Consider the following 26,257-nt stretch of genomic DNA (forward strand, 5'->3'; position numbering starts at 1 on the left):
CTGATTGTATTTAAATTTGACAACTTGGGAGACTAATTATGTAACTTGTGAAATATGATTGACGAAAAATATATATATTTTTTAATTTATCTAAAGAATAACATGTACATATTCGTAAGGATACTCATATTCTTTCGGATATCATCTTTTGTAATTAATTTGTTAAAATAATCGAAAACTCCTAATAAGTTAAAACTTAATCTGTTCCTATCTACTTGTGTCGTTTCCCCAAAAATGGTATCAAAGTCACTTGTTTACCATTGAAAGAATGATATTTTATTTATTAAGATCAAGGTGCAGTAATTTTGTTATGCCAAAATGACATAAGGAATATCAAATTGAAATTTTAATTCGATGTTCAATACGTGTCAAAAATTTCGTTGAATACGATCAAGTTACAGAACAATGCACGCTCTGATGAGCATGCCCAAAGTGGGAAATGCAAGGAAACTACGACCGTAGTTGCATACAATGAAGATGGAGATGTGTCTCTACTTTTTCTTGTGATAGTTTGATTTCAAATGCAATGATGATTGTTTATCTGGAGGTGGAGTCTTGAAGATTACACATGAAACAAATGCTCTCAATCACAAGAGAGTTGCGCGGGAACTTGTACTATTCAAGTTAGTATGCAATTACTTATAATTTTTAATTTAAATCAATTTAAAAATAGAATTGTAAATTAAAAATATTTTTTATTTTCTTTTTAATAAAATTGATATATATTTATTTTTAGTTTTTGCAAACACTCCGTATATACAAGTGTGTCACCCCAATTCTTTATGTATATATTTTTTAAAGTTATTACCTTTTAAACTACAATTACAATAAGTTTTTCTACTTTTATTAGTGTTGTGTATTTGAATGAAATTAACCTACAAACACAAAAATAAATGAAATTTAATTCCATAATCCAATCACAACAAAAAAAAATTACAATGACACCCCTTAAAATTATGTATAATTGCATAAACACTTTATATATATTTTTTAATTACAAATACAGCATTTATTTATGGGTGAAACTTTTTACACAAAACACCCTTAAATATATTGCACTAATATTTTTAAAGGGTGTAGTTGTAATTTAAAAAAAAATAAAAAAGTATTTGTGTGACTAGATTTAATATCAAGAGTGTCTATTTAATTTTTGTAAAATGGAACGGACCAATCACAAGTGTTGAATTTTAAAAATATATAAATAAATAGGAGAGTGAAAGTTGAAACCGGGAGAAGAGAGTGGAGTGGAGAGCCCGTTAAGGCGTAAACGGTAAATCCCCCCTAAGACAGCATATCGTTTCTCCATTCTCATGTCCAATTTGGTCATTTCGTCAACCCTCTCAATCGGACGGCTCACACTCGTCGTCTTCTTCTTCTTCTTCTTTCACCCAAGTCCAAGTGTACTCTCACACACACCCACACACCCTCTCTCTCTCTCTCTCTCACACACACACACACAATATAACCGCCTGGTTAACTTTTCCCCCCTTCGTATATCTATAACACCTAGGGTTTCGACGCAGGAGAAAATATACTCGCGATCGCTCTTGAAATTCCTGTTCGGCTTCCGCCGCTTTCGTGTTTCTCCCATCCAACAAATTTGAGGTGAGTTTTTGATCCCATCCTCACTCTTGGGCTTTTTAATGAAGCATTTTTCAGACTGCTTTTGGATTTCTAATTTGTTTCATCTCTTTTTTGTTTTGGTTTTGTTTTCTGTCTGGCCGTGCTTCCTAATCTGGGGTACCTTCTATTTGGTTAGGTGTTTGAATTGGTTGATAGAATGTTGAGACTGAGGTTTTGATAGGATGCTCGATTTTTTTTCTCTCTTTCTCTCGGTGCCTTTTTTTAAGTCCTACGAGTTGCTGCGGCTTGTTTAACATTTATATTTGTTGAAAGATTCAGGTTTTTTCCTTTTGTTTTCTGGGGATTTGATGTGGATTTGGTTTTCTTATTCTAGGGTTTTGAATTGGAGTGAAAAGCTATTTCTGGAATCCGGGTTTTCTGATATCCTGGTAAGCTGTGATTTGTATTTGTCGGTTGTTCGTGGTTATGTTACTGTTGAATGGCGATTGAAAAGAATAGCTTTAAGGTAGCTCGTTTTGACGCGGAGTTTCATTCGCCCACCAGTAGGGATACACTTATGTCTAGCGATGATGATGAAGATTTTCAGCGGCGAAACTCTACCTCTGCTGTTGAATCTGATGATGATGATGATGACTTTGATGACTGTGATTCTGGTGCGGGTTCCGATGACTTTGATTTGTTGGAGTTAGGCGAAACTGGTGAGGAGTTTTGCCAGGTTGGTGATCAAACCTGCAGCATTCCATATGAATTGTATGACCTTCCAGGGTTAAAGGATGTGCTGTCTATGGAAGTGTGGAATGAGGTTCTAACCGAAGAGGAAAGATTTGGTCTTTCCAAGTATTTACCTGATATGGACCAAGAGAATTTCGTGCGAACACTGAAAGAGCTTTTCTCTGGTGATAACTTGCATTTTGGGAGCCCTGTTGATAAGTTGTTTGAGATGTTGAAGGGAGGGTTGTGTGAGCCAAGGGTGGCACTTTATAGGCAGGGCTTGAATTTCTTCCGGAGAAGACAGCATTATCATAACTTGAGAAAGCATCAGAATGCTCTGGTCAACAACCTTTGTCAGATAAGGGATGCGTGGCTGAATTGCAAGGGGTACAGTATTGAGGAGAAGCTTCGTGTATTGAACATTATGAAGAGTCAAAAGAGTTTGATGAATGAGAACATGGAAGAGTTTGGAAGTGAGTCCTCTGACAGAGAGGAGTCTCCTGATGGGTTGTGGGGCAAAAAGCCAAAGGATAGGAAGTCAGTTCAGAAGACAGGTCAGTATTCTGGGTATGGTCCAGCCTCAGATATTGCTTCTCATGGCCGGAAAACCACCATGGAGTCAGCAAAACATGCAAAACGGAATCCTAAAGGAACTCTGAAGTTGGTTGGATCTAAAGCCACTTCAATGAAAGAGCTAGTTGAGCCCTTTCCTTCAAATCACCCTGGAGTTGACATGAAGCCAGGGCGCTATGGTCCGGGACTGCCTGTTTCTCGGTTCAGCAAAGATTTGGGCTATGATTCTTCTGAAGCAGTGAGGATGGATGAGCAGAGATTAGAGGATGATGACGAGGCAGAAACGATGTATGAAGTGGCTGTACACCGAGATCGGTATTTCCCTCGAGTGGGAGCAAACGATAAGCCTGCGGCTTCCAAATGGAAGAAACATGAGGGCCCAAGAGCTGAAGAGAACGTAGATAGTTTCATGGGAATCCCCATCTCAGCAAGGAACAATCTGCATGCTCTTGGCAGGAACAAGGCCATCAATAAGTTGGCTGACATCAAGGTGCTAACTGCGAAGCCATCTAGTGCGAGAAACATATATGATGGAGGGAAAAAAGTGAAGTACACTGAGAATAGTCAGCAATTTACCGAGAGGAAGTCAAATTTATCCTTGAAAGGAAGTCAGATAGAGCTTTTAGGTGCAAATGATCCAACATGGCTTAGTGCACATGGTGGGCTTTTCCCTACTGATTTATCAAGTAAACCTAGTAATTTGAGTGGCAAAAACAAGAAGTGGAAGATGAGCAGGGATCCTGTTGATCTTAATGCTAATGATAAATTATTGCATGCCGAGTATAGAGCTAAGTCTTTACAGGATAAGGTTCAGGGAAGTTACATGCAGAATGGAAAAAAAGATGGGGCAGGAAATGGAGGTATTCGGATATTTGCCAGAAGTGAAGACACAGAATCAGATTCATCAGAACATATGGATGAGGATGAGGATGACAATCCTTTGATGAGGAGCAAGTGGGCTTACCCTAGTGGTGTGCCAGATCTGAAATATGCCCCAGATATGAAGAAGGCTGAACTTTCTAAGAGAGATAAGAAAGACAGTTACTTGACCCTTGATGGATCTTCACACTCTTCCCGGAAGATGGAGAATTATAGCGAGAATGTGGAGTTGATGAATTCAGCACACAAGGGTAAGATGCATGACATTGGCTACTTCAATACTTTGCCCGCTAAAGGTTTGGATAAAAGCTACTTTCCTGGATCAGGCAATGTGATGGTGGGTGCTGATGAGCGACAACAATTCTACCCATTGGGAAGAAATGGCCATGTAGAAGGGAACCATGGTGACAGTTACCATATGCCATCACTGAAATCCTCCCTCACCCTAGGGAGAAGGCGGAAAGGTGAAGTTCGCCGTGATTTTGGTCTTCCTCAGTCTAATGAGGTACATGACAAAAATTTTGAAGATGACTTGTTCTGGTCACAAACATTGGCAACAAATAATGGAGTTCCTTTCAAGATGGGGAAGAAAGGTCAGATGGTTGAGCTGTCTGCTGGCCATCATCCTGAAAGATCTGATGTACCATTGATGGGGTGCAACACTTTCTCAAAGAAGCGGAAAATAAAGGATGACTTGACATACATGGACCTGCAAGATGATAATGATTACCTTCATGTGGATACCGAGCTGCAACCAGATGATATGAGTTCTTTGAGGAAACGCGGAAAGAACAAGTTAGGGGAAGCTTCTGATGTTCTGGAGAATGGAGTTTCTCAGCCGCCTGTTACGGAAATGGAGATGGAAGATGTTGAGATAGAAACTAAACGACACAAAAAGTCATTTCCTTTGATTACACCTACAGTTCATAGTGGCTTCTCATTCTCCATCATTCATCTTCTTTCAGCTGTCCGCATGGCAATGATTACTCTGCTTCCAGAGGATTACTCAGAGGCTGGAAATCATCTCGATAAGAATAATGCTGAACAGGGGGTCAAGGAGGGAGACAGCAAGCAGGAAGAGACCAATGTTGTTAATTCAAATTCAAACATGAATGCTAACTCTTCTGTGCCCTCTGCTCAAGCAAATGTACCTTCTCTCACTATTCAGGAAATTGTTAATCGTGTCAGATCAAATCCTGGTGATCCTTGTATTCTTGAAACACAGGAACCACTTCAGGATTTGATCAGAGGTGTTCTTAAAATATTTTCATCCAGAACTGCACCCCTTGGAGCAAAAGGGTGGAAACCACTTGTTGTGTATGAAAAATCTACAAAAAGTTGGTCATGGATTGGTCCTGTATCTCATAACTTATCTGATTCTGAGGCTGTTGAAGAGGTGACATCTCCAGATGCATGGGGTCTTCCTCATAAAATGCTTGTCAAGTTAGTTGACTCATTTGCTAATTGGCTGAAAAATAGTCAGGAAACACTTCAGCAAATAGGAAGTCTTCCTGACCCACCTTTGACACTGATGCAATTCAATTTGGATGAGAAAGAAAGGTTCAAGGACCTGCGAGCTCAAAAGAGTCTGAGTACCATCAGCCCAAGCTCTGAAGAAGTAAAAGCTTACTTCAGGAAAGAAGAAGTCCTTAGGTATCTGATACCAGACAGGGCTTTTTCTTATACTGCTGCTGATGGTAAAAAATCAATTGTTGCTCCTTTGAGGAGATGTGGTGGCAAGCCAACGTCAAAGGCTAGAGACCATTTTATGCTAAAACGTGATCGACCACCGCATGTTACAATCCTTTGTCTTGTCAGAGATGCAGCGGCAAGATTGCCTGGAAGTATTGGCACTCGGGCAGATGTATGTACATTAATTAGAGATTCACAGTATATTGTTGAAGATGTCTCTGATGCACAGGTCAATCAAGTAGTTAGTGGGGCATTGGATCGGTTGCATTATGAGCGTGATCCTTGTGTCCAATTTGATGGAGAGAGAAAACTGTGGGTTTACTTGCATAGAGAAAGGGAAGAAGAAGATTTTGAGGATGATGGAACTTCATCCACAAAGAAATGGAGACGACAAAAGAAAGAAGCTACTGAAGCATCTGAGCACGGAGATGTAACTGTTGCTTACCCTGGACCTGTGGGACAATCAGATTTGGTATCTGATCTCAATGTTGAGGCATCATGTGCAGATGATGATAAGAGATCAGAGCCTGATTATCAGAATGGTAATGATCAGATGGAGGACATTGCTGAAACCAGTCATGGTTCTGATCACGGTATGCATCCTGGTCATACTCCAGTGGTATGGAATGCTCTTGGATTGAAATCTGCAGGAGAAAATAAGTTGTTCTGCCAAGAGAACTCTACCAATGAAGATTTTGATGAGGATGCATTTGGTGGAGAGCCTCCAGCTTGATTGTAAAACAAAACCTCTCCTATAAGGTAACTTTGTATAATTTTAGAATGCTTAATGCTTTTTGGTTAGTAAAGACCTCCTCCTCTTACTTCCTTTCCTTTCTCTGGGATATAGGATACTTGACTCGTATTGAGCATGTAAGCATCTACAGTTTAATAAATTCATAATCAGTTGAATGGACTTCTAGCAAGGGACCCAAAAATTGTTGTTTCATTTCTATGATAAGACGTCTTGAGCACTGTGCGGTGACTTTGATATGCACTTGTAAATTGCTGAAGCTGTAGCTATCTTTCATTTCCTTTTTTGCCCCTAACTCTTTGGCTTTAATCAGTATTCTTCTAATTTGTTGCAGTCGTTGAAGTGGTGAAAATACTTTTCAGCCATTGGAAACTTTTGTATGTGTGTGCATGTTGCACACGTCTTAGAACTCATTAGATAACTAGAACTTGTGTGCTAGTCATTTACTCGCTGCTTTTAGAAACACCAACTCTGCAAGCTTGCCCCCAATTTTTAGCTAAACTGTTTTTTGCACAGTAAGAATTTTCCAATCATACTCGTCTGCCTTCCACCTGAGATAAGTAGTTATAGTGAGCTGGACTTGCGATTAGTTTCCCCGCAAACCTACTTTTCTACATTTATTTTCTTTGTTTCCCAGCAAAGCGAATCATGATAAGCCACATTGAACATCTGAATACATCAACTTATTGTTAATAAAATAATAAGATCCTAGAGATTGCATGTTTTGCAGGCGTGGAGGCAGAGGTCCACCAAATTCCGTGGCGAGGGCACGATGGATGTCTTTTAGTTGACAGAAGCACCAGAGCATGTGAATTTGTTAGTTTGAATAAAATATGGGATAGTGCAATTGTTTAATCCATTCAAAGTGCTACTGAGTAAAGGTGGATGTATATATGTTTTCGACCTTAGAACTCCATTTCTTCTGCTCTCAATTGCTGAAGCTTGTATTATTATTATCTGACACCAAATTAAAATTTTACCGTACTTAATTGAGTTTAGCGCTGTGCAGCAACATTTTTGTTGTTCTGGGAACTCAATTCTTTTACGCTCATAGCAAATCAATTTCAAACTGATAACACTACTGCATTCAACTCTCGGGAATCTTGGATGAAATGGAGGGTCCATTTTAGAATTATTTACGATTGGATATTGGGTGGACATCATCGTCAGAGGGTATAACTATAAATAATCCCAACTCAGGTTAAACAAAATTCAGAATCAGCTAACAAAAATCTTAATTTGATCCGGAAACACCTACCTATTATCTCCATTACAGAATACAACGACCAAAATACAAAACAATCACGGATGAATATTTCTTTCTTGCTTTATATATACGGATTTCACTATAATAAATCATTCTCTGTTCAATCCAATACTCTGTACAATCTCAATTGCAATACCAATATGCTTCTATATATGCATATACACTACTCCAGAATCTCACTACCTTCTAATTGATAGCAGTGAGGGGAAGCCGGGGGTCTCTGAAAGCTTCTGAAAAATGCTTTGTGTCTCCATTTGCCTGCTTGGATGATTTTGCATCCCAAAATGACTTAAGCAGTTCCTCAAAGGATGGGGTTCTGAGTTCCTCAATGGAACCAATGCTCGGAAGATTAATTGGCCGCTTTCTCGGCGTTGTGCAAGATGGTTGATCCACCTGAAAATAAATCATAAATTAAATATGGCAGGAAGACCATGGATTCAAAGGGGGGTACGTTTTCAACTACCATGTAATCTTGTAGGAGGCATTTTCCAGCATGTTCTGTGATCTCCACCATCTTGTGGTGATGCCCACTGTTCAATTCCCTCAAGTCTCCACAACAAGGGCCAATAAGGGAATCGATATTCCCACATGCCTCGTGGTCAAGTTGTAATGAACCTGCAAAGGATGTTTCAGTTTAGTTCAATACATGGTTTTGAAGTATATTGTGAAATAGATGTAAAACTGCAAAACTTACGGTCGATGGACGAGAGCATATTCTTGCTTCCAAATTCTGCATTTTCCAGAGCAGAATTCACAGCAGAAGAGACTCGTTCACGCAATACTTGAACAGTACCCATTCCTTTCCTGAAGTACAAAACATTCACATAAATGAGGCAGATATGCTAGCTTAACTTAAAGTTCAGAATCCGGAATTTTATAACTAACCTAACGATTTCATCAACTGAAGCAATATTCCTCTTCTCTAGACCAAGCACTGACCCTTGAGCATTGTTCCATTGTTGTGCACCCCGTTTTGCGTATTCCAAGCTGTGCATATTTTTTTCTCCAGTTCAGAGTTAATCAAGCATTTTTATGCACACATGTGAAAAGACATACAGTAAATATGATATTGACCATTTACGAAGAACATCTTCCATATCTTCTTTCCCATTTTCCACCTTAGATGTATCCTCAAGATAATGGGATTCAGCTCTCTTGGTGTAGTTTGTCCATTCTGCTTTGATTGAAGAAGTGGTATCTTGCATAATTGACATCTCTTGCTGTAATTTGTTGGTTCTACCGGCTGCATTATCCCGAAGTTCACCAACTGCAAATTGAACCTAGAAGCAAGAAACAGATAAGAAATGGAAAATAGTTGCAAGAAACTGAGTCATGAAAGATCATCAATTTGTAAATTCTTTTAGAGCGTTGTTGGTGCATGTGGTTGTTGTGCTTGGAAAACATTAGTCCAGAAATTATGATAAAACAAAATTTGAAATCCATCTCGAAGAAGTATGAATAAGAGAAATATAAAACAGAATGCCAGGAGGCATGAGATTGCAGAAGATATCCATAAAGCAGCATATATATGAAACCTCCTATGCTATTATATGAAAATCCTGAAAAAATCTAGTAAGCAAAAAAAATGGTTCTCATTGTCAACAAGTTCCACTTAATTGACATTTGAACTCCATCTTGAAGACTCAAAAACAAATATTACTCATTTTTTACCCTTTTCTCATACATCTTGAATAAAGAAAATGCCAGTGATTCAAGCCATACACTAATTTTTATCATTAAAACTTAGCATCAGCAGCCTGCTATATATGCTTGAAGGATTAGCAGAGAAATAACAGGGGCACGAAGCCTGATTAACAACTAGGTTATTCTATGTTGGCACCAGTTCCTTTGTGTATCTGGAACAATATTCTAATCCAAAAATGTTTGCAAACACTTCTCAGCACTTAGACACTATCAAAGTAGTGGAAAGGAAAACACATCAAAGGAAAAGGCCAAGTTTGATCCCTCCTGTTTATTCCAGATGAAAAGTTCAAACATCTGTTAGTTGTCTGCATGGACCCCTGGAACACAGAGCGAAAATTTCAAGTGCATACCAGTTTCTTCTTCCTAGCATTTGAATCTGCAAGCAACTCTGCCACTTGAGTTAGTAGTTGTCTTTCTTCAAGGGCCGCACACTCCTACAATGAAATGAGACTTGAGGCAAAGTTTACTTGTAAATTCGTTCAGACAAATGGTGTTACGCATGCAGATTTAATTACCTCAAACTTCTTTTCAAATTCAGATAACTTCTCATCATTAATTGTCTGGGCTTCTTTGACGATATGGCCTAACTTTGAAGCATGCCCATCTAAAGTCTTGAAGAAGTTTTCTGTAGTTTGCGATATTGATCTTGTTGTTTCAATAGCTCTCGTATGAGCCTAGAAATGTCAAAACTGTCAATAATAATACCTCTCACACTGAATAGCATGAAAAGAAGAAGCCGATGGGCATCACCAATGATTTTCATTTTAATTAGAAGCCAACCTCACGTTGCTGTTGTGCATATGCAGTTAATTTATTCTCATGACTATGTAGACTGTCTTGAAGATCATGAAGTAAAGTATTAGCCTCAGAAGTAATTCCTTCAAAAAGCTGCAGTAAATGAACTGATATCAAATTCAAGCTGAATAAAATGGTTTTGTAATTCTTCAAAGCAATATAATGAAATCAACCTCTTGTAAGGCTGAGGAATGTTTGGAAACTTCAGAATTCAGGTGACCAAATGTTGACTGGGTGTTACCGTCAAGTTCTCCAGCTAAATTGTCTAAAGCCTTGATTCCAGAGCCGTACATGGTTTTCAATTTTTCTAAATGACCTCGAAGCTCTTCTGTAGCCTATAAGTGCAACAGATGGAAAAGTATGCGTTCACTCAGCACTTCACTGCACATGCTCACCACATAAAGGAATCATACCTGAGTCTTTGTGGATACAAATGAATGCATGTCTTCTTCCATCTCTTTTAGTTGTTGTTCTTGCTGTGTGGTGGATGATGCTACAGCTTTATGCAAGACTTCAAGCTGCTGAGTCAATTGGGATTGGAATTTCTGTATAAGAACTCTGTTGTCATCTTCAATTTTGTCCTTGCGTTCTGGAACATTAATATACTCGAGATTAGTGGAGGATCATATGAAAAATTTATTTCATATGAAAAAAATAGTAGAGAGTTTTCCAATATAGATGCAGACCAATCTTGTTGAACAGATTAGAGACATCTGATGCAGCACTCTCCAGTTCTGATCGAAGCTCAAGTGCACGCTCAACCAGTGATTTCTCTGGTAGAGAATAATCACATAAAACATCATAAGGTAGTTACAAGATGAAACATTTAGTTTTTCCCAATATAACATAATAAAGCTTGAATTTTGGTAACCATGGGAACAGGACAGTGCCATTTTCTGTTGGCAGAGGGTGGAGGAAAAGGAACAATGAACTGAAGAAGGAGAACAACTAATGCAAAATTAACTTGACAGGAAGTATGCTAAAGAGGACACCTACCAGAGTTCAGAAGATTGGATATCAAGTATTCCTTTTCCTTTATTGTTGCATTTGCCTGCCTATGTCTTTCTTCAAGATCAATCAATGAATGTTCTGTTTCCTGTAGTTTTTTCTGATTATAAGAAAAATGTCCGGTTAATCCACGACAGCCAAATCTCAGTGGGAAGGACTATCATTTTGCAAACTGCAGGGGTTTGGATATTACCTCAGTCTTTTCAAGTTTATCACTTAGTTCAACGGTCAACTGCTGCTGAGAATTATATAATTCCTGGAGCTCCACTACTCGCTGCTTGCAAAGCATAAGTCTATAATGTATTATATTTGTTTATAGCAACAACCCTAGAAATCCACTGAGAATTTTTTTGGCCGAATCTACCTTATCCTTGGATTCTAAATCAATTTCCATCTGCTCTATCTTTTCTGACATTGCCTGCAACATCACGCATTCGAAGTACCACCAAGATCAGGAGGAAGTCCCAAGTAGCATCTTAAATAATTTTGTTACATCAACACCCTGAATGCCATCAAACCTTTTTCTCTGCCTCGTTCTGGAGATAACGATCTTTTGGTATGTAGATTCCATTCTTCTCTCTTGCAGCATACACCTCTAAATGACATACAGTTGTTGTGAGCCAATAACGAATTATCAGAAAATGCATAGTGATAAGAATCCAGATTGGCTTTGCATTAGCAGATGGCCATAAATGAATTTCTCACATATGGGTACAGAGAGTGAGAGCAATCAACAACCTTGCTTTAGTCGATCAATTTCAAAATACAAATCCTTGATTAGAGCAGATTTCATCATCTTCTGATTGATCTGTAATTACAGTAAAACTAAATTACTCATCTGCCAGTCTAAAGAAATGAAGAAAAGGCAGTATGTGGATTCAGTATTTTATGACTACTAACCTCTGGTTTGTTCTTTATGTTTTTGGCACGGTGAGCGTAATCTAAAGTGTTGAGTGTCTCTTCCAAACAGTGGATAGAAGGTGATATAGTTGCAATTATACATGTCTTGGTTTTCCCTCCAAGAGAATCCCTCAGCAACCTTGTTAACTTGCTATCCCTGAGATTTTGGTAGACGTACATGTTGATCTTTCTAAGGCAGACCTGGCCACCATACATAAAAAAATTGGCTTGTCTTTTTACCTGTAGGGTACATGACCCGAATGCTCAACCAGAGCATTTATGACTCGACCAAGTGTTAGCAAGCTTTTGTTGATCTCACCTGCTTCCCTTGCTCTGCCCTGCAAAAGTAAACAAAAACTTGCTCAAAACAAACAGAGATTTTTCAGATCACATTGTGAAGAATATTGTCGAGTAATGCCTGTAAAATGCATAATTGTCTCTACACCTACACAAAAATTCAGTATTGCACAAATTGTTAACTGAATTTGGTAAGAATAATGCCTGAATATTCTCACCTCTCTTGCACCAGAACGCGAAATATTCTCTGAGCCAGCAAGGTCAACTAAGTTCAGCTTCCCACATTTGATCATCTCCTCTCCTTCTGGAGTGCCCTCCTTCATGTGAATAGTTATAGAAAATACAGAGTGAGAACGGCTACTTTGTTTATTAAGAAGGGTCTCTGCTGTTCTCCTCTTGGCAGAACCTTTCTCTAATATTTTATATATTTCATTTGCAGTTGTCACAATCTCCTCCTCCAATCCCCTCACAAGAACTCCCCCTTTACCATCCTCCATGAGGGCTATTGGTTTCTTTGACTTGTCTTCTAGGAATTTTGGATATTCTTCTGGTGCCAAAAGATCTGTTATTTCCTCGTTGTATAGCTCTAAGAATGTAACCTTCAAGCTATACTCAGCATTTTGAGCCTCTAAGATATCAAAGATTTGTTTAACAGCTCTGGGAATAACACCAGCATCACTTGGGATTTCACCATTCTTAAAAGGAAGAAGAGTCAAATCACCAAAATGGAGTGACAAACGTCGAAATACAAAAGCATTTTAGTAGGAGTTTTCCATTATTGGAAACAAATCAAACCTTTTTCCTTGCCCCACCCTCCATAGTGTAAGTCTTTCCGGTTCCAGTTTGCCCATAGGCAAAGATGGTGCAATTGTACCCTTCTAGAACTTCGAATACTATGGGCCAGACTGCCTGATCATATAAATCCTTTTGCTGGGACGATGGACCAAAAACCTATAACACAAAAACCGCAAGTTATGCTCTACTCTCCGCATATTAAAAATGTTAAAAATGAAAAGGAAAAGGTAATGGAAAGAGAAGAATCTGAACTTTAAGCAGAGGAAAAACAATTTGTGCTTCTATATTATTATTGCACTAATTACCATCAACCAAAGCACTTTCTAGTTAACAGCAACAAATTTTGAGATCACGAAATGGAATTCTTAGGCTCCTCCTCAAATTTATTTCCGTAACCCATGCATTATTCCAGAATCATATAGTAGGTAACAAATAGCAAACCTTGTCAAAGTGGAAAGTCCTATCAATCTGCTTATTAGCAATATTTTGAACCGCACAAACTTCTCTTCTGTTCTCATGGCAAGAAATCACCACAGGTGTATGCAATCTCGTCTCATCCACACTCAATGGCCTATGGAGAACACAAATGAAAAACCACCCAGGAAAATCATTAAGACAGAATCAGGCAAACCAAAAGCAAAGTGAAGAAAAGGGGAAAAAGCATGAAACTAGGTAACATTGGTTACCTGCATCGCACAATGACTTGCACATTAACACCTTTATCCTTATCGTGTTTTCCGCTTAAACTCCCCTCCCCCGATCGCAGATCTCTCACCACCTTATCGGTCGACCGCGGCGTGTGTGGCGATTTCGGTGTTCCACCACCTCCACCTCCTCTTCTATGCGAGGCCTCCATTCCTTTACAAAATCTCACTCGGTCCAAATCTCAAAACTCTTAATCAATCTACTTATGCTTTTCTTCTTTCGTACTGCGCCACAAATCGAATCATCTGAACAAGTCAACCAAACGCACATTTCATCCAAATCTCAAAAAAATAAACCAAAAATAAGCATTTCCATCGCACAAAACAAATCCATCAGAGGAGAAAACACAACGTGGAACCCATTTTCCTCGTTCTTTTCCTATTAGGTCAAAAGCTGGAAAAAACAAAACGAATTAATGCAAGACAAACAGAACAAATACTGCCGATAGATATCCATAAAATGACAAAGCAAATCAACAATCAAAACCTCTGTCGTGATACGATACAGAAACGCACTGGTGCAACTCACCTCTGTGTACATACATTCACGTACATACGAATGAATTATGAATACTTACAGCGGGAATGGAGGCCGGCAATCTTGAAATGCAGATGAAGAATGTGAGTACAAATGGCGATGCTTTAGAGACAATATAGTGACCAGAGACTGTCTGTCTCTCTCTCTCTCTGTGTCTGTGTAAAAGTTGTGGATATTCCTTCTGAGGTCAATAGTATTAAAAAAGAACAGCTGAGAGAGAGGAGGTGGGGTGGGGTGGGGTGGAGGTGGAAAAGAAACTTAAAAAATATGGCCGTTACGGAGCGTCGCGTTTGAATTTAATGTGAAGAAAATTTCATGATGGGGCGATGACGGTGTTAATATTTGGCCGTTTGTACGAGCCAAATTTTTGACCGTTATTCATATGTACCTTCCAGGGTTAAATTTTTTCAAAAGTTTTGGTGGAATTATTCCAATCTTACGGTTAATGCTTTCTAATTAGTTAATAATAATCACTTTCTATTATTAAATAAACTGAAAAAATTAATTTAACTTTTTCAGTAGTTAATATTCCATAGAATGGATCAAATGAATTTTATTTTGTAGAGCAAAATAATATTTAAATTTAAGTACAATTTACTAAAATTAAATCGACATAATAAGAACTGTATGCAATAGTTTTTATTATTATTGTGAAAATGAACTGTAAAAAAAAATTCAGTTTAGGTGTAATAAAAGTCGGGAACGGCTAAAACCAAATGGGAATGAGAAAAAAAAAAAAAGTTTGAGTTTTTAGTGAAAAAAGTTTAATTTGTAAAAATTTAGTAATAAGTTGCAAATGTTTATGGAGACAAGCTTATAATTTTTAATTTGAATAAACTTTATTTTCAAAAAAATGATAGTTATTAAATTAATTTATACCACAGAACATCTCATGGAATCAATGGTGGAATCAGGTAGACATATAAGTTTGTGAATAATTTAATTGAAAATAAGGGAGAAGGGGAAAAGTTAGGTGGATGATTTCCAATGAGGCAGGAGAAGGAGATGGTATTAGTGGGGGCAGATGAAGTGGAGTGTGGGTGTCTTTCACAAGATATATTGTTGCTACTTGATTGCTACCATTCAAACATATTATTATTAGTGTTGGGATGATTTTGAATTCAAGTGGATTTGTTTATATGGCTGGCTAGGTGGGGACACATTACTATATTATTTATTTGCTATTTTTTTTATATTATTATTTTTTTAAGCTATATGAATGTTTGTTCAAATTCTTTTGTGATATCTTATAGATACTTTTGTCAGCGTTTAATTTTTATTTATTGAATAAATTACAATGACTTTTCTTTAAAAAATTTATAATTATGAGTACTCTCTTATTATTGAAAAAATTATCAATATAGTTTGGTGTTTCTTAAATTAAATTATATAATTATCAATTTTGTCTTTGTTGTAATTTTTATTTTTAAAAAAATATATAAGATTATTTTTAAAAAATGACATCATTGCATAAGTTACTCTTATTTTTTGCATAATTACAAAAACTACTCCTAACAATCAAAAAATAAGCGTACTTTATGCAATGATGTTAATATTTTTGAGGTGATATGGGTGAAGAAGGCCTGAGATGCAATCTCGAAAGACAACATACGAGGTACCCTTGTTCAGAAAATATATGAGGCTTCTTAGCTTGTGATAATACAAGGTGACTCAGTTAGATAGCATACGAGGTATTCTTGTTGAGAAGGATAAAAGGCCTCCTATTTGAAAAATACGAGGAATCTCAACCAGATAGACACGAGGCAAGGCTTTCCAGCTGAAGAGATTACGAAATGACTCAACTGGATAGCATACGAAGTATCATTGTTGAAAAGAATACGAGGTGTCCTAACTAAAATGAATACAACCACCCCATGAGAGGGATGCATGCCGGTTGTAGAGATCTCGAACAGGGTGAGAAGGACGAGTCCTATGAAACCTGATTCTAGTGAAGCCCTCCTCTGTCAAGTGGGATTAAAAAACAATATATTTACTAATCCGATAGAGATTTTCTGCAAAATCAAGTACCACAGAGGATTTTTTTAAAGATATTTTACGCGCACGCGTGTGTGTGTGTGTGTGTGAGAGAGAGAGAGAGAGAGAGAGAGTGAGAGAGAGAGAGAGAGAGAGAGAGAGAGAGTGAGAGAGAGAGAGAGAGAGAGAGACTCTCCATTATTAATTTACACTAACTTATATATTTCTTGCTTATAAGAAGGTGTATATATAATTTTTTAAAAGATATGAATATTTGTGTAAATAATATTGATATTTTTAATTATGTTATTGTAATTTTTCAAAATATGGTGATAATTTATAGGGTAAGTTACAACGACATCCCTTGAGGTTTAACATAATTACAAATACCCCCTCATTGTTTGAAAAATCAAATACCCCTACTGATGTTTGATGAAATTATCTAATCTTTGGATGAAGGTATGAAATTATCAACTTTTTTTTATTATATTTTATTAAAAAAAATAAAAATTTATAAAATAAATTGAACGTGGTGGATAGAAAAATTTTGGATAAAAGAAATTATCCACTTAGTCCATAAAACAATTAAAAATTTTAAAAAATAAATAAAACTATAATTTTTAATCCAACTATAGATGAAAGCCTAACGTGTTGGGCTAATTATTAGACGACGGTTAAAATTGGGGGATATTCGTAATTATACCGAATTCAAGGGAGATTGTTGTAATTTACCTTAATTTATATAAATAGATTATAGTTAGGGATAGTTACACTCCTCCCTTGAGATTTGGTGTAATTTTACGTGAATCCTCTATTGTTTGGAAAATTACATCTAATATTTTTAAAATTTGCTTTCGTCTAACAAATAAGTCCATTTGTTAGTTAACAATTCACCAATTTGTTGATATTAACAAAAGAATCAGAAAAAAAATCTATATTAACCCCTAATTGACTTATTGCAGGTTAAATAAATCCTTTTATAATCAAATTAACTCTCATACGTCTTCACGTGTTAATGAATTTGAGAAGGTATATCTTCACCTTCAACCGAATTTGACCTGCAATGAGTCAGAAAACTAGTCAATCAAAGTAAATATCAATTTTTATTCACTTTTTTTGTTAATATTAGCAAATTCAGTTAATTTTGACTAATATATGGACTTATTTGTTAGAGGAAAGCAAACCTCACTGGTAGATATAGTTTTTCAAATCACAGAAAGTTTATATATAATTACAGCAAACCTAATGGGAATGAAGTTTAATTATTCCTTATAATTAAATGTAATTATCTCAATAAATTAAGCCAATCCCTCTCTGCCATCCCTTCTCGTGTTATCTTGAAATTATTTTTTTACCAAAAAAAAAAAAAAAAGAAGTAAGAAAATTTAATAATTTTTTATTTTATTTCTTGCATTTCTGATTCATGGCGATATCCCCACGACAAAGAAACAGAGTAGTTGTCCTCTAGTACTTATCGTACTGTCATAATAGGCAAAGTGGCAATCCTGTCGCTTACAATCTAGTTTCCAGATTTGAGGGAATGGAAATTGCTCCTTTAAATATCAACCAATATCGTGTTTTAAGCATTGATGTAATATTAACAATGATAAGCATATTTAGTAAGGCAAAATTACAATATTGATCCCTAAAATTTGGCCATTTCAACTTTGATCCAGCAGAATTTAATTTTGATCCCAAGTTTCTTAAAATTTGCATTGTTAGTCCAGGAATATTGCAAATTTAGTCCTTTTTCACTTCACCATTAGAAACTAATAGCACAATTCACGTGATCTCATGTATCCATTAACCAGTGATTTTCTTAGAGGAAAATCACCACATGACCCTCACAAAAATGAAGTAAAAAGCCGAACCACATAGGTTGTCGCTAGTTTTACTAATATTGCAAATTCTAACAAGAACTTGGGCAAAAAATAAAATCTCATAAAATATAGGACCAAAGTTAAAATAATCCACTCTTATGCCACTAGTATTGCAATTGGCAATACTTAGTAAAGTATAGTTACATTTTCTAATCAACCAAAATTTAAAACGAATTTCATTACAGAGCTTTCAGGGGTAAATTATATCAACACTCCCTGAATTAGGTTTAATTATGTAATGGTTCTCTATCATTTGTAAAATTACAAGTACACACTCTAAAATTATAATGTAATTGTATTTACAAATGCATTCCTTATTTATAGGCAAAATTTACAAATACTCTTTTAGGATAGATTATATCAAGACCCCTCATAGGATATATTTATAATTTTACCAAAAAAAAAATAGAAAAATTGACATAGTTAGATTGAATCTCAAAAAGGGATATCACTCTAATTCACCCTAATTTGTTCTAACGCCAATTAATAAGTAAAATAATTGTTTTTTTTCAAAAAAACATGTAATTATCTGAAACTCTATTGAATTATTAATCGATAAGGAATTCATAAATGGTCCTACTAAAAAGCTCTCTTAATTATCATCTGAAAATACAATTTTGCATAAAATAATGTTGTAGGCCTACTATATATGAGTAGAGTGTAGAGACATATCATAAAAATTGGCTTATTTCAAGGGACCCTGAATTAGGTATGAATCTCTTGTTGCATGTTTGTGGAAAATCAAAAACCCATCAATTTTGCAATAAATTGTTTTTTAGAGGTATGGTTTTTGGATGTAAGGTAAAATACCACAACATAATTTGACAAAGTGTTCGGCATACATTATGTAATTAATTATTTTTTTAATTAATAAATCCCGTTCAAAAGGAATAACAGTGAAATATGTTTCAAATATGTTTTGCAAAATTCGAGATTGGTCAGACTTAAGTTCTGTGGGACCCAAAATCCATCCCAATTTGACTTTGGATTCAACTTACCCCTCTCTAATTGGATCCTATATCTGCCTTCAAACCTGTCCCCATCCCCCGCACACAGGTCGACGCCAAATGGGTTCAATCCATAAAGCTAATCAATATAATTTTTAAAAATATTTAATATTATTATTAAAAATTACCTAATAATTTATATATAGGCTAAATAAAAGATAAAAAAGTTGGAATAAGTAAAGTATATTTATAAATATTATTTAGGATGGGTGTTAATTAACAAGACCCAAGACCCACCTCATACTTGTTCGATTGCAAAAGTTCAAAATCCATCCAAATCTAAAACCCATAATTTAGAGTTGAACCCTTCCAATTTTGACCAAATTTGCTCTATCCGCCTCATTGACATCCCCAAGTCAAGAGGGCTTTATTTTTTACTAAATACTTTCTTTTATTTAAAATGGGGTATACTAAATAAATACAATATAGTTGATATATGAATAAAATTAGGTGGAAGAGCTGGAAATTGTAATTGCAGACGAAAACACTGCCATTTTAATTGCATGAACTTTATCTTAGTAATTTGCATCCCTCTACAAGTTCCAAAATTTGGAAATTAAAGTTCTTGAAATAAGTGTATGTACCCACATTTTAGTCTACTATCACATGTATAAAATATTTCACCTGTATAAAATAATTATATCTAAATTCTCTTTAAAAATATAAAATTATATTTTTTAAATAAAAATTTGGAATTATACTTACAGTCTTTTTGAAAATTTATGATTTATACCTGATGAATTTTGAATGAAAATGCTGAATTTAGCAAAAAAAATTAAATAATTTGAAATAGAAATTCAATCTGGACCTCTGGTACTAGAAAGGATATAAAAAGCCAAACTGGATATATTTTTTTTTTAAAGTGATCAAATTAAATTTAATTAAGTAAATAAATAGTTTTATACCAAAACATATATTCAAAGATAATAAAAGCAAAAGCTAATACAAAATTAAGCAAATACCCGCATATAAACGAAACTCAAACCCAAAACTTCTTATAAAATGATTTTTTTTTATATCTCAAAAATACAAATAAACTTTATATTCTCGTTCCATCCTTTCATTAAAATCATAACCATATCGTATAGGTTAATATGGAAAAGCACAACGAATACTAATTAGTAATAATTGTGCAATAGCTATTAATTGTTGTTTTTACTGTGGAAGTGAAGATAGTAATTATAGTTAAAAATCATAACAAATGTTTTGATCACACAGTTACAGACCATAGCAAATATTCTAGTAATAATTAAAATTATGAAAAATATTGATTAACAATGATCAAAACTTAAATTTTCGTATTTGTTCATTCAATCAAGGTAAAATTAAATTAATTTATCATGATTTTTAAGTTGTAATAATATATTATATAAAAAGAATATATATATATATTCCGATTGACAATTAATTAATAATCCCTGGTTGTAAACAATATATGATGTAAAGTTGTGAGTATTTGAAAACAAAAGTAAAAAGTAGAGAAAAGTTAAAAATTTTGAGTATTTGAAAAACATATGTCGAATTTTACAATATTCTCAATAAATTGGCAGTGAGTTGCTCAGAACTTAATTTGGACTTAAATAAATAATTTAAAATCAGAATCTGTAAATAAAAAACACTATTTTCAAGCTTTTCTATTTTCCAGCAACATCCTGTAATTTGTAAAATTTAGTGCCCAGTAAAAGAGAAAAGAAGAAAATACAGAGAGACACCCACATGTGAGGCTGTGTGCATAAAGCTCTGAATCTCCACCGACAATATGAAAGAGTAGGAGGGGGGGTGTGCGTTACTTGGGCAGTACTCCTTTGTACATATTCTGCGTTACTTGTGCAATGCATCATCATCAAAATGCAAAACACACGAGAAGGTTCCGATCTCTGTCACAATAACTTGTCATTTTTGTTTACTAAAAGTTAGAAAACGCCTTGCCCTCAAGGTAACATGTCATTGTATCTCTAGCAACCACGTGCTGCTACTGCTGTAAAGTACACAATCTCCACTCATCATACTCTCATCCTAAAAGTTTTATTACCAAAGAGAAGGGATACAAAAATGTTTATTCCGATTTTGGGCTCCAGCTGAATCAAACTAAAATTTACATCTTGTTTGGTCTTGGGCTAGATGTTGAGTCTCTGTTCTTTAATGGGCTGGACCAGATACACCATATTTATCATGTTTATAATATTTCAAATATTTTAATTCATAATTCAATATATTTTTAAACATTAAATTATAACAAAATTCTGCATGCTTTTAAGACACGCGTGTGCGCCCGCACAAAGAGCCCAATTGGATTGGACTGAATTATGGTTTGAGCTAATTCAATTATTCAAACATTGTCCACGCTACCAAAAAATAGATTATTTCTTATAATGGTAGATTAATATTCAATACTATTTATTATAGTCAATTATTTTTTTATGATTGAGCGAGGAGTGAGACTTCTCATTTACGATGAATATATTTCATTTTTGAATTTTATCCGTTTTGATCATATTATCTCTCAGAAATTGGGATTAAACAAGCGGAAATTATCGAGTCCCAAGCTCGATTCATCCCAATCCCTTGACCCATTTGAAAAGTTGTCGATCCTTGAGCACACTAGAACAATTGGGGTTCTAGTTCTACCACGTGGATATTCGACCGAACTTATGATCCATTTGGAGAGCTGTCGATTACCGGACATACGGACAATGAAGTTTTACCATATGAATTCATACAAGTACGAAATCAACATAACTTTATTATAAATCCAAATTGTCATAACGAAGGTATAATATTACGCTTAATCAATGCATTCTAAATTTTCAGACTCTTACCCAAACTCATACTTGATCGACTAATTAAAAATTGAAGAATCTTTGTTGAAAAATTCTAAACGTGCCTTAACATCTTTGTTTTCTCATTGCGAATTTGATCGAGATCGGCAACATCCAACAAGACCCATTAAAGCTCGAGCTGGATCACACTTAATTCATATATACAATATAAAAACACATTAAAAAAAACACAAATTTAGAAAACAAAAGATCCAAATATAAAACCTAACCAAGTAGTGTAGTGGGAGTTAGGGTGGAGGAAAGCGGCATAGACAGGACATTTGTTGACTTTAAACCAAAAAGCCTATTATTTAGCTGCAATATTGGTGTTGTTTTAGGTGTTCGTAGGAGAGGAGAAGAGAAGAGCGGATGAAAGTGACTATAGATAGTGCTGGAATTCCCTTATCTTCTATTTCAACACTCATCCTTGTACAAAAATTCCCCTAAACTGCAAACCAAACCAAAATGCTGTCAATCTGATGTTGAAATCCCACTTGTGAGTCAAGATTTGATGTCTGTAATTTGTATCTCTTGTCATGGACAAATAACCAAATACAACTACTACTCTCCACGTATGTACCAAACAGAATATTAATTGAAAAAGTATAACAATGTCTATAAAATATTTTTAATTACAAATTTGCCCCCTACACTACTAAAGCAAACATCATACCTCTTTTTTTTTGGGTTTGGGCCCGGCCCTAATTCCACACAAACAAGACTAAAAATAACACACACATTGACCACATGATGCCAGACATCAACACTAGCTAGCAAATCTCTCTCTCTACGTACTTTCCTTCAGAATACATAAATACTACACACACACACAAACACACATGTGTATGTGTGAAATTGTGGAGATTCGGGTACAACAGTGATTTTGATACTGCAAGAGAGTCAAGATTCGGTCCCCAGCTATATATAAGTACATGATATGTATAATAGATGAATTAGTCAAATGCTTGAGAGAGAGAGAGGGATGATTATGATGATGAGCATGAAGAGATGAATCGGAAGTAGTTGCTTTTCACTTTCGGCAACTTGAAACTATATATATAGCTCCTACTACCTCTACCACATTCATTCATTTCGGACCCATATAAGGTCATATCACCCACAAAACGCACCCCCCGCCCCTCTGCATTATAGGTAAAAAGAAATGGGTTAATTACATTTAAATCCCTAAAAATGTAAAATTACAATGTCCCAAAATTTTTTTGAAATTTTTCTTCAAAAATTCTTCATTTACATTTGACATCCTTCCGTCTGGATTTGAATGAAAAATATGGGTAGTAGTACCACTCTTGTTCTCACAAAAAGAGGGACTATTCTCTGCATAATTCTAATTGAGTACGACTTAAAAATAATAATAAATTATTATTATCGATCAATGCGCACGATTTTCACTTATGACTAATTTCTTGGAGTCACTTAGTAACACAACGGTAATTAGTCATTGTGCAATTACAGTTAATTACTATTCATCATAGAAAAAATATATATTTTGGCTGGTAATTAAGCATGAAAAACGTCCGGAATAGTATATTAATGCAATTAGCATAAATATTTTTGTCTAGATTTTAGTCTTCAGATTCATATCAAATTGAGCAGAGTTTGGCTAAATATGAGGACTTAAGATCAACGGGCAATTAATATTTTCCGTCAATTATTTGATGTTGAGACTAAAATTGAAACAAATCGTAAGATGTTGTCCTGAAATTGAGACTTTTTTTTATAATGAATGTGATCAAAATTGATCAAGGCCTAACGTACAAATGAGATTTTTCTGGATAAATTACAATGAATTTTTGTGAAATTTGGCATGATCATGAATATTCCATCACTGTTTAAAAAATTACTTATATCCATGATGTTTGATTAAATTATATAATTTTTTTATGGATGTTTGGAATTGTTAACTTTGCTCTTATTGCATTTTTTCTTTTTACAATAAAATATTATAAGAAAATTGAATGAGGTGGATGAAGAATTTTGAAAAAATGTAGAAAAAAATTGTCCACTTAATCCATAAAAAGATTCAAAAAATTTACTTGTTAAGATACATTATTAAATAATTATTCTCTTTAACAGTTCAAACTTTTATATGAGATGGTTATTTAATATTTGTATCAAAGTCAGGCCAAATACGAGGTCTTAAGATCGAATCTCATTACCATGCGCCCATTTATAAAACAAAAGGTTTTATGTCTATGGTTTGCATGTGAGGGGCGCATGTTAGGATATTAATATTAAATAATTCTCGTTTTTTACGGTTTAAATTTTGAAAATAATGTGGTCAATTTAATATTACTTCTGTAAATATATATATTGAGAATTTAGTATAACTGTTTCAATTACAAAATTCTTACTCGTATCATATTTTGTCATTTTCATCCCATCATATTACAAGTATCATTTTATATTTTATTAAATTATATACTAACCACGTAATAATTATAATATTCTTATTATATAATTAATTTAAATTTAATTGACTCGAATTCGAGCTGAATTTATATAAACCCTAGAGTCAACTGAGGAGAGCGCCAAGTGTGTAGTGGTGAAACTGTTGAGGGGTTTCGGGCATTGGCCCTTTGGATTAAGCGGGTATTTGTCTAAACTTATAAATTCCTAAAAACATCTTATAAAATGTTAGAGAGCTTATAAGCTCTAACAAAGTGTTTAAAAAAAAGTTAACTTTCTTAACTTTTTCTATAAGATCTTATAAGTTATGTAAAATTAATACATCATAACACAAAAATATCCTCATTTATACACTCATACACTCTATCCCTCACACACACACTCTCCTCTTTCTCTAGAATTAAAAAAATTACTATTTAATTTTTTTAACATTCAATCAAGAGAAAATACTAAATTATTTAATAATAAATTATTATAGTTAAATTATTGATATCTAAATTAATCAAGAGAAAATACTAAATTATTGATATTATATTTACTGATACATATAAATTCAAGACATTATAAATTATACGACTAGAATTAATCATTGCATTAACAAAGAAAATATAAATCATATATCTATATTAATATTTGACCGGCATGAATGTACATATATATTATTTTTATTCAAAAATTTAGGTAATAATTCATCATTCTTTTTATTGTAAAAAGATTATCTATTAAATTTTTATTTAAAATTAAACTAATGTGTACTATCTATGAAAGCGTTTTAAAATTTTTTAAAGCAAAATATGTCAAGAAATAATAATTTTTTTGATTCTAATAGTATCATGCTCATTTTAATCATTTTATCAATAAAAGATATTATACCAAACACCCTAACATATTATAAGATGTTTTCACATCTTATAAGTTTCAACATCTTATTTTATCCAAATACTTTAAAAAAAATATATTTTTAAAATAAGATCTAATATCTTATAAATTTCTAAAATATCTTATAAAATATACGAGTTTTATAAGATATTTTAAAAAAATTTAGCCAAACACCCGCTAAGTTAACTAGAAATTTTGTCCTCCAACTTGCAGTCACAGTCACTCTCATTCCTCTGTAGTTCCATGTTCCACTCAGCCCACCTTCCTGCTCCATTATGAAAAAGGGTTATTATATTTAAATACTTTAAAAATATAAAATTATATTTTTTCCAAAAAAATTTAAAATCATACTTATATTTCTTTTAAAAAGTTTTATTTATATCTGACCCCCTTTGTTAAAATTTAAATAAAAAATGCTAACATAAGCAAAATAAAATTACATAAAATTTTGATTTTGCCCCTCATAACACTTCAATGGACATTTTTATACTTATAAAAGGATAAATATAATACATATATAGGAAAAATAATATTTTTGGTCCCATAAGTTAGGCTCCTTTAACTTTTGGCCTCATTCATTACGTGATTAGCACTTTTAAGCCCATAACTTAAAAAAAAATAGCACTTTTTTTATCCTCATCCACACTTTTGTCTATAATTGAACGATGTTCCTTACTTGCCCAGTATATGATCGTTAAGTATTTTTGAATAGAGAGAAAATTAGTTTGTTTTTCAGCTTGGGACCACTTTTGAGAAAAAAAATATAACTGCATTTGAGGGAAAAAAAAATAAACTTTAAAGAAAATTAGGGCAAAAAACATGGCGATTTCTCTCTTCACTCACAAAAATTGAGTCATATCATTTTCATATTTCTATAAGTTGAAATCAAGTAGAAGCAACACAAAATTATGTTTTCCACAAGTGGCCTAATGAAGCACTCGTATGCTACTATTGGAAAAAGGGCCAATTTTTTGTCCAACTGAAATACTTAACGGCAACATACTAGGCATGTGACATACATCGTTAAATTATAGACGAAAAAGTGCATGAGGATCAAAAATGCTAATTTTTGT

General features: G+C 34.3%; 2 protein-coding genes across 5 annotated transcripts; one reads left to right on the plus strand and one right to left on the minus strand.

The window, feature by feature from the left end:
• Positions 1-1,392: 1,392 nt before the first annotated feature.
• On the plus strand, positions 1,393-7,188 carry LOC105170357 (nuclear factor kappa-B-binding-like protein). Of its 4 annotated transcripts, none has more exons than XM_088884608.1 (4): positions 1,393-1,605; positions 1,958-2,012; positions 2,128-6,198; positions 6,921-7,188. In XM_088884608.1, the coding sequence occupies exon 3, from the start codon at positions 2,141-2,143 to the stop codon at positions 6,170-6,172; it is 4,032 nt and encodes a 1,343-aa protein (XP_088740734.1). In that variant the 5' UTR covers positions 1,393-1,605; positions 1,958-2,012; positions 2,128-2,140; the 3' UTR covers positions 6,173-6,198; positions 6,921-7,188. The 4 variants fall into 4 exon arrangements, with proteins under 4 accessions (XP_088740734.1, XP_011089390.2, XP_088740736.1 ...); XM_088884610.1 differs by having other exon boundaries at positions 1,394-1,605; positions 2,090-6,198; XM_088884609.1 differs by having other exon boundaries at positions 1,394-1,605; positions 2,094-6,198.
• Positions 7,189-7,428: 240 nt separating this feature from the next.
• Positions 7,429-14,434, minus strand: LOC105170356 (kinesin-like protein KIN-5D). Its single transcript, XM_011091087.3, has 23 exons — positions 14,239-14,434; positions 13,643-13,906; positions 13,398-13,527; positions 12,957-13,112; positions 12,380-12,856; positions 12,105-12,202; positions 11,865-12,021; positions 11,703-11,772; positions 11,483-11,559; positions 11,329-11,382; positions 11,158-11,238; positions 10,953-11,064; positions 10,643-10,729; positions 10,370-10,545; positions 10,130-10,291; positions 9,942-10,049; positions 9,677-9,835; positions 9,512-9,595; positions 8,532-8,737; positions 8,343-8,444; positions 8,152-8,261; positions 7,921-8,072; positions 7,429-7,850 (listed from the first exon to the last, which is right to left on the minus strand). Exons 2-23 carry the CDS (start codon positions 13,810-13,812, stop codon positions 7,644-7,646), a joined length of 3,135 nt encoding a protein of 1,044 aa, XP_011089389.1. The 5' UTR covers positions 13,813-13,906; positions 14,239-14,434; the 3' UTR covers positions 7,429-7,643.
• Between the last annotated feature and the right edge of the window lie 11,823 nt (positions 14,435-26,257).

This window comes from Sesamum indicum, linkage group LG9 (assembly GCF_026168435.1).
Source record: "Sesamum indicum cultivar Baizhima isolate 11 linkage group LG9, ASM2616843v1, whole genome shotgun sequence".
NCBI lineage: Eukaryota > Viridiplantae > Streptophyta > Magnoliopsida > Lamiales > Pedaliaceae > Sesamum > Sesamum indicum.

Bases quoted from the DNA above. Each gene is read 5' to 3' on its own strand.
- LOC105170356 (XM_011091087.3), bottom strand. From the start codon at position 13,812: ATGGAGGCCTCGCATAGAAGAGGAGGTGGAGGTGGTGGAACACCGAAA. The intron at 12,203-12,379 runs GTGAGAATATTC...TTACTTTTGCAG, and splicing joins CGCGTTCTGGTGCAAGAGAG to GGCAGAGCAAGGGAAGCAGG. The intron at 10,546-10,642 runs GTCTGCATCTAT...TTAATGTTCCAG, and splicing joins TAATCTGTTCAACAAGATTG to AACGCAAGGACAAAATTGAA.
- LOC105170357 (XM_011091088.3), top strand. From the start codon at position 2,063: ATGGCGATTGAAAAGAATAGCTTTAAGGTAGCTCGTTTTGACGCGGAG.